A 7,981-nucleotide genomic window follows, 5' to 3' on the forward strand; every position below is an offset into this window, starting at 1 on the left:
TGCTGTGTTAACATTCCAAAGTCCTGTAGGCATGTGGAGTATTAACCAAAACTGTCATATTGGAAGCAGAATCAAACACATTTGTTACGTTACTTGATATTTTCAGGAGAAAAAGGCAATGTTGCTTCTTATTAATATAATACATTCAGAGTCACAGCAGTATTTGACCAACCATAACTGATGCTGAATGTGCATGTCGTCATATAATATGAAGGGCTTATTTCAATAGTGGTACAAGACCATTACCTCCACTTTTCTGTCTATAATGCTTCTGAAATTAGTGATCCAAACAAACATAAATAAAGGTTCACCTCTAGCAAGAAGCCATATGCTTGAATATTTCTGGTATCTCAAATGCAGATTTGTCAGCGCTCATTTAACTTTACGACTCTGTATCTCAAAATGAACAAAAATGGACTTGTACCACTATTGAAATAAGCCCTTCATATGCACACACAGCACATCGATGTCGTGAGGCACAAGGCTCTCATAACGAAGTACGTACGTCGGTCAACAGATGACACTAGGAAAAGTATGTTAACTGCGCTTTTTAGTTGCTACTTGCGACTCTTAGTTGCGATTTGTCACAGAAATCGCAGTTTGACTCGGTAGCGAATAGCGTAGTATGAACTTTGCTCAACAGATGGCAGTGCTAACTGCGCTTTTTAGTTGCTACTTGCGACTCTTAGTTGCGACTTGTCACGGAAATCGCAGTTGGACTCAATAGTGTATCGCAGAGATGGACGTAGTACGAACTTTGGCCAACAGATGACACTGTTAACCGCGCTTTCTAGTTGCTACTTGCGACTCTGGGTTTACACTAGCAAGTCGCTTGCAGAATTTATTGCTGCAAGTTATTACGATCCGCCTGCAGCTGTGTTTACACTACAACGTAAGAATTAAGCAAGATTCTTCCGCAAGAAACTTGCGTCCACAAGTTGCAGATACTGTTTACATATGCTTTCAGTACCACTACGAGTGTCTGCCGAAGTATAAAATGACAAGTAGGCGTGTGAGATATGCTGCAGCTCTTGTAATTGTAATGAAAAACGTGAAAAAGAAAAAGAGAAGTGTTTGGGTTAGAGAGTGGATAATGAGAAGATCGCAATATGGTGCCTATAATAACCTTTTGCAAGAACTTAGTATCGAGAGCATGGATACGTTTGAAAACTTTTGCAGAATGTCCTCAAATGATCTGGAGTGTTTGTTGACATTAATAGCGCCCGTCATATCAAAACGAGACACAAAGTTCCGTACTGCTATTTCAGCAAAGGAACGTTTGCTTGTCACTCTACGATTTATAGCTACAAATAAAACAGGCCTTTTCGTTTATTTGTGTGAAACATAGAACGAAAACAAGTTTAAATTTTAAAATCTTTTCTTTGTAGGAGACTCATACAAGTCCCTGATGTACTTGTTTTGTATTCCGGTCAGCACGATTTCTATGATCGTACCTGACGTATGTAGAGCCATTTTTGACGTATTGAAAAGGGAAAATTATTTGAAGGTATGTGAAAACACAACAATGAATCTAAATTTTTATTGAAATAAACTGCATTTTACAGAATGATATACTTATAAAAATTTTTTTCTAATGCTCATAAAATGGATAGTGACTAGCTAATTAAATAGAACGTGTAATAATTACACATCATCTGTTTCTAGACTCCTGGAACAACAAGCGAGTGGATGCAGGTGGCAAAGGGGTTTGAAGAGAACTGGAACTTTCCACACTGCATTGGGGCATTGGATGGGAAGCATATTGTAATGCAAGCTCCAAAAGACAGTGGAAGCTATTATTATAACTATAAACATTGCCACAGTGTTGTATTATTGGCACTTGTAGATGCCAGTTACAAGTTGTTATACATGGATGTAGGCTGCAATGGAAGAGTTTCAGATGGTGGTGTATTCAGTACCTGTTTCTTATCTTCAGCCTTGGAGCAAGGACATCTTGACATTCCTCTGCCCAAACCACTTCCTGGCAGAGAAAAGGACACCCCCTTTGTAATCATTGCAGATGATGCATTTCCAATGAGGTCATATTTAATGAAGCCCTATCCATTCCATAACCAGCCGGGTCCGAACAGAGTGTTTAATTACAGGTTATCGAGGGCCAGAAGAGTTGTGGAAAATTTTTTTGGACACATTGCACAACGGTTTAGGATATTGAGGTGTCCATTGTTACTAGGTCCTGAAAAAACTGTGACAATAGTTTCAGCTATATGTGCCCTACACAATTTCTTAATGGACAGGAAAGATGGCAGTTATGCAAACCGAAGTAATTTTGATGTAGAGGATGTACAGAATGGTGAGGTAATAGGGGCCTCATGGAGGAATGAAGAGCAAGGAACACACAATTTAATCCCCATTCAAACAGGGCAATGTAACAGAAATTCTCACGATACTAGAGCAATTCGTGAAGAATTCATGAATTACTTTGTATCGCCATTAGGTGAAGTACCTTGGCAGTACAGATACATTTAAAATGTAAACTGTAGACTTGGAAAATATATTTGCTGTCTGCGACTTATCATTTATAGCCTTACCATTAAGTCAAATAGTGATGTTCTTTTCTGTGGCTGGCTGCCCCAGCACTCATTTCACTACATTCTATATGGCCCTAAGCATGTTTTTGGAGTTACTGATTTCTGACATTACATACACGTTCCTGGACTTTATAGTAAAGTTTCTCAGTAATTTTGAGTAATTTTCTTTTAACGTGCAACTGCAGGACCAGTTGAACACTTGTTTACTTAATGTTAAATTGCAAAGATTGGCTGCAGTGAAAAGAAATATAAAGCCTATCAATATCTGCAAAGAAGCGTGTTAGTAAGTAGTGAAATTCAGTTTAAGATCAGAAGAATTGGAGCTTGCACTACTTGACAAGGGTTGTGCCTAATTTTGTTCCACATGGCCATAATGTATGGGCACTCAATGTAATTACTGCTGCACAGAGGATAGAACATCATGTGTATGGTATGCTGTGGTGCAGTAGGGTATTCTATGAAATCGACTATTAATGAATAATATATTTGCAAATTAACAATTATGATGAACGGACAAGGAATCTTCTATAGTTTGGTTTCTTTACAGACCTTATCTTACCTTTGTGTAATACCTTTAAATTGTGAACTGTGTGTTTTGTATGCTTATTCCATTACAACCCTTAACACATTTTTAGAAACAGGAGAATATTCATTTATATTCCATTTACATTATGGCGCTCTTGTCTTGTATAAAATCTCACATTTGGAGAACTGTATACTATTTTATTTATAGAAATTGTAGATGTAGTCAGTGACAGTACAAAGTGACATAATGGCACTGGCCCAACTGCATTTAAGTTATTTGAGGAATCAAAATGTAAACAGGTTCCTCCAACATTACTGCAAATTGGTATTCACAATACTTGGCAATTTATGTTCACTATTTTGTTTTGGAAGGTAGCAATATGTAGGCAATGTTTTTTATTGGAGGATAACATGGGAAATGGCAGCTAATATGTCTGATAGACTATATTTGACATGCAACCAAACATTTCAATTTTGAAATAAACTATAGTCTGCACAATACAATTTACACAAGGAGCTGTGCAGACCAAGAAAGGATCACAACCTACCTTTGAGTTTCTTCACAAAAATTCTTTCCTTAATTGCAGTTTTGAAAATAACTATTCTGCATATAACTTTCACTAGGAGATCCAGGTCAGGTTAGGAATTGAAACCCACTTCGTTTCTTTACAAAAATCCTTCCTTCATTGCAATTTTGAAATATTTTGCACAGTACAATTACAGCTTCAACAGAGTTGTGTAGGCCAAGAAACTAAGCACAACCTACCATTCAGATTCTTTATGAACTGTCTTTCATTTGTTATTAATATAATCTTACATTTGTGGCTAATTATTTTGGCACAGAATTAGAATACAACTACTTCTCATACAATCAGCATTAGTGTACCACATTTAAGTTTCTAGCTAATAATCATACAGATTTAATAAGCATTTACTGTTCCTATATGTGAAACATTTAAAAAATCAATTTCTGAAGATGTTATTTGTAAGATCTTAACAAAAGCCCAAAATGTACACATTCCAGTGAGCCTAAATTCACCAATCATTACAGGTTTACTGAGCCATTTTTTTTAAAGGTTGTTGAATAAACACTACATTCTGAAAATAAAATGTTTTATTTCGGTATCATACAGATATTCTATTATCATTATTCTATGTTTATAAAATCTGTAACATTAAGTATGCATTGACTGGCAGCACTTGCATCTCTCACTGGCGAAACTGGAGTGGATGGTATTTCTGCACTGTCAATCTCGCTTATTTCAATGATGTTTTTCAGAATCATTATTTTCAGTTTGTTTACATTTTTTCATTCTTTAGTGACCGCAGCTCACTAGCCACATAATCTCCAAAGGTTTGGAAAGCATCAATTTCCTGGCCCAGAATTTTTTCTGCCTTTTCAATGAGCCCATTACCACTTCCTTTAGTCTCCTTTCTTTTTCGTTTCTTCCCCTCATTAGCAACAGGCACATCATCTCCTGTAACTATTTCTTCTTCCTGCAAAAAGTAACAAAATTGAATATAACAGCAGATCAAGGAATACAAGAGGCAAACAAATGGAACATAACTAAGTTTCCATACAGTGTCGATAGACTTCATTGGAAGCATATTGCTCATACTACAACCAAAAGACAGTTAAGGTTAATAGAATTTAAGTTCACAATGAAAAATGTGACTAATACATATTAATTATACCATTTTGTACTATCAGTGTTAATGTTATGCTTGAACAACTATTGTGTAAGTCAGCAATCAAAAGATTGTTTTGAACATCACAGGGCTTTACAAGCCCTGGTTCTGTTTGTGGTGGTATTATGAAAATAATTTATTTACATTCCCAAAAACTGGATCTACTCAATACTATGACTAATGATCTTACTGCAAATGTATAATTCCACACGGCAATCAAATTTGCAGAGACTAATATAGTTTCATGTTACGTGGATCATTTAGCATGATAAATTGTAATAATGTGGAAGGAGTCATTATACATAGCAAATTAATTTGTGAACATGTCTACATGCATTTATAAGGCGTATATATATTTTTTATATCCATAAAAGTCTATAACATACAAACTCGCTAGTACCCACCACCTACTGCACATCACAGTAAAAGAAATTCTTCTACGGAAAAGGAGTTGTCAAAGAGAAACTTTTTCAGTTTCTTTTCAATTTTTTACTTTACTATCTGTCAGACATTTCATATCACTGTGTAAGTAGTCAAAACTTTTAGTTGCAGCATGGTGCGCTGAAGACAACTTTAATGTAGAGTAATTAATGTAATTTCATTAAGGCATAAATATACTGTGAAGCAGTAGTCAGAATACCCAATACCTTAAACTGGTGTCTACGGGATGATTGTGGGTGAGCATCACATATTATTCTCACAGCACGCTTTTGGACAATGAAGACTTTCTTACTTGGGTATGAGTTGCTCCCAGAACACTATTCCATATAACACTGTATGAAAATATGTCAACTTACTGATTTGTCTCTCCCCAATGATTCTTTCAGTTTTAATTTTCATCAATATGGACACCTAAGAATTTTGAAGTTTCCACCCAATTCATTATTTCCTCACCATCTATTAACTTATCACTGGTGTAGTACACACCTGGACATGCAGGACTGATTTTTTTTTTTTCTTTTTAAATTGAGGGTGGGACCATTTGCAGAAAATCAGGCAACGATACTTTTAACAACACTGTTTACCAATTCTTTTGTTGAAGAATGCTTGGATTGATTACAATACTAGTCTCATCAACAAAAAGAATTAATTCTGGATATTAGCTGGAAGGTCATTCACCTACATGAGGAACTATAATGCTGGAAGGAGATAAGTGTTGTGCTGAAGCATTCAGTAGAGAAATACTACACAGATACTTAATTATTGGGCTCTGAACAGTGATATTATGCTAAACAATCATTATATTAAGTGTTATAAGAAGCCTTAAAAAATATGAACCCACCCAAATCATTTCCACAAATATTGAGGCAAAAACAAGGTTCTCAAACATCTCAAGGGGGATAAATAAATCATGAGAGTACACTATCACAGTATTTAGCAGTTAATTCTTTAACATAAAACAGATAGGTGGTAAAAGTCATAAAATTGAAATCTCACAATGAAGAGCAGCCTACCCCACTTTTACTTCCCAACAAGGAGCTACAGTAAACAAACAAGGAATCCCAGCTTAACTTCACAGCTACTTACCTTTGTTGATAGCGAAGATATTCTGTTAGAGGTTTTGGCAACTCTACTCTCTAGAAATTTCATTGCTGAAAAATACGGCCACCGAGAATCCGAAACTATGCCAGGAGAGCCGCTTTTAATTTTCTGCAGTTTCCTAACTTCTTGAGAAAATTGGGTCTTTAAATTGTGCCACTTTCTTTGTACCCCTTTCACTGACGTGTCGAATATTGACGAGATTTCGTTCAATGCACACATCTTCTTCATTCGATCCTTAAAGTCCCGGTTGTGTACGTCCCAAATTTCGGGGTAGCTCTCCACAGCTTCAATAAAATTTTCTGTGTCCTGTTTCGTCCACTCTCGTTTCTCCTCATTTCTGAAATTTGTTGGCATATAATATGTGAGATAGCTGCATAAAATTAAGTCACCACATTAAGTAAACTGTTAAATATGAGTGTTATGCAGACGACATACTTACTATAACTTGCGCTTCCTACTTGCAGGAAATAGAAACAAATCCTAAAAGCTGCAAGTCGCTTGCAGTTAGCTCTTGCGTGGTGTTCACACTGGAAGCGGAAAACGTGCAGCAAGCAACTTCCGCAATAAATTGCTACGGTCGCAAGTCGACTTGGCGATAAGTTTACACTCGAAACTCGCGCGGCAAGTTCCTCCGCGCAAGTAAATTGCTGCAATATGTTGCTAGTGTAAACCCAGCCTTAGTTGCGACTTGTCACGGAAATCGCAGTTAGACTCGATACCGTATCGCAGAGATGGAGGTAGTACGAACTTTGGGCAACAGATGGCACTGTTAACTGCGCTTTTTAGTTGCTACTTTCGACTCTTAGTTGCGACTTGTCACTGAAATCGCAGAAAGCAGTGTTAAATTCGGCCAATAGATGGCTCACGTCTTTGAATATGAAATACTACTTGCGGCTGCTAACTGTGACTGAAATCGCAGTTAGATTCTGTAAAGTTGCTACTGTGATATCTGCGACTTCTCAGTCACTGTGATTTCTAATAGATACGCGATTTCCTGCCCACCACTACTGCATAGCGTCAACCATGTTCTAACAAGGGTGCGAGCACAAACATTTAAAGTTCAAGATTGCCGTGGACAAAGGGACGTATCAGCTCGAAAGGCTGCCAACTTTTAGTCATGCGTGCTCCATACGCAAATTTGATTAGCAGCTATGACATAAATTACAGCAAGGAATAAAATGATTTCGTGAAAGCACATACAGACGTTCACATTCAAAGACGGCTTACGTTATTTATTTCTCATTGACACACACGAGACGTCGCCTTACTACATCGCTGAGGTTGTTGGCAGTCGTAAACAAAAGGAGATATGTATCGATCACAACTTTGGAATGATACTCCTGGCTCCTACCCGTCACATCACGTTTTCGACCCATTATCACGTTCACTTGTGCTGGCGGAACGGCAAATTATAGTTACGTTGTGATTTAATACATGTGTACTACTTAAAATCTCTGGTGCTGAGCTGGTAAAAAAAGTTTGGGAGGTGCTGGAACGCGTTCCGGCCGAGATTAAACCCTGGAACATCTCCTTTCTTGAAGTAGAAAATCGTGACCAGCTCCGTGATAAATAATGTTGTAAATCACAATCATACCTAATGTTGTCTTGTGCTCTGAAGTTTGCGTGTTATGGTGTATCCAGGAATCATTTTCATGATGAAGCAATTTAGAAATGAA

The 7,981-nt window shown here is 37.0% G+C and overlaps 2 protein-coding genes across 2 annotated transcripts; one reads left to right on the forward strand and one right to left on the reverse strand.

Moving 5' to 3' along the window:
- Positions 1-1,392: 1,392 nt before the first annotated feature.
- LOC126092179 (uncharacterized) lies at positions 1,393-4,133 on the forward strand. Its single transcript, XM_049907654.1, has 2 exons — positions 1,393-1,507; positions 1,666-4,133. The coding sequence occupies exons 1-2, from the start codon at positions 1,409-1,411 to the stop codon at positions 2,485-2,487; spliced, it is 921 nt and encodes a 306-aa protein (XP_049763611.1). The 5' UTR covers positions 1,393-1,408; the 3' UTR covers positions 2,488-4,133.
- A 110-nt stretch (positions 4,134-4,243) lies between these two features.
- On the reverse strand, positions 4,244-6,659 carry LOC126092824 (uncharacterized). The gene is made up of 2 exons (XM_049908552.1): positions 6,291-6,659; positions 4,244-4,571 (listed from the first exon to the last, which is right to left on the reverse strand). Exons 1-2 carry the CDS (start codon positions 6,657-6,659, stop codon positions 4,374-4,376), a joined length of 567 nt encoding a protein of 188 aa, XP_049764509.1. The 3' UTR covers positions 4,244-4,373.
- Positions 6,660-7,981: the final 1,322 nt, after the last annotated feature.

This window comes from Schistocerca cancellata, chromosome 7 (genome assembly GCF_023864275.1).
Source record: "Schistocerca cancellata isolate TAMUIC-IGC-003103 chromosome 7, iqSchCanc2.1, whole genome shotgun sequence".
NCBI lineage: Eukaryota > Metazoa > Arthropoda > Insecta > Orthoptera > Acrididae > Schistocerca > Schistocerca cancellata.

Coding starts and splice junctions, on each gene's coding strand:
- LOC126092179 (XM_049907654.1), top strand. CDS start 1,409: ATGTACTTGTTTTGTATTCCGGTCAGCACGATTTCTATGATCGTACCT. Junction 1,508..1,665: donor AAAGGGAAAATTATTTGAAG/GTATGTGAAAAC, acceptor ATCTGTTTCTAG/ACTCCTGGAACAACAAGCGA.
- LOC126092824 (XM_049908552.1), bottom strand. CDS start 6,659: ATGCCAACAAATTTCAGAAATGAGGAGAAACGAGAGTGGACGAAACAG. Junction 4,572..6,290: donor TATCTTCGCTATCAACAAAG/GTAAGTAGCTGT, acceptor TACTTTTTGCAG/GAAGAAGAAATAGTTACAGG.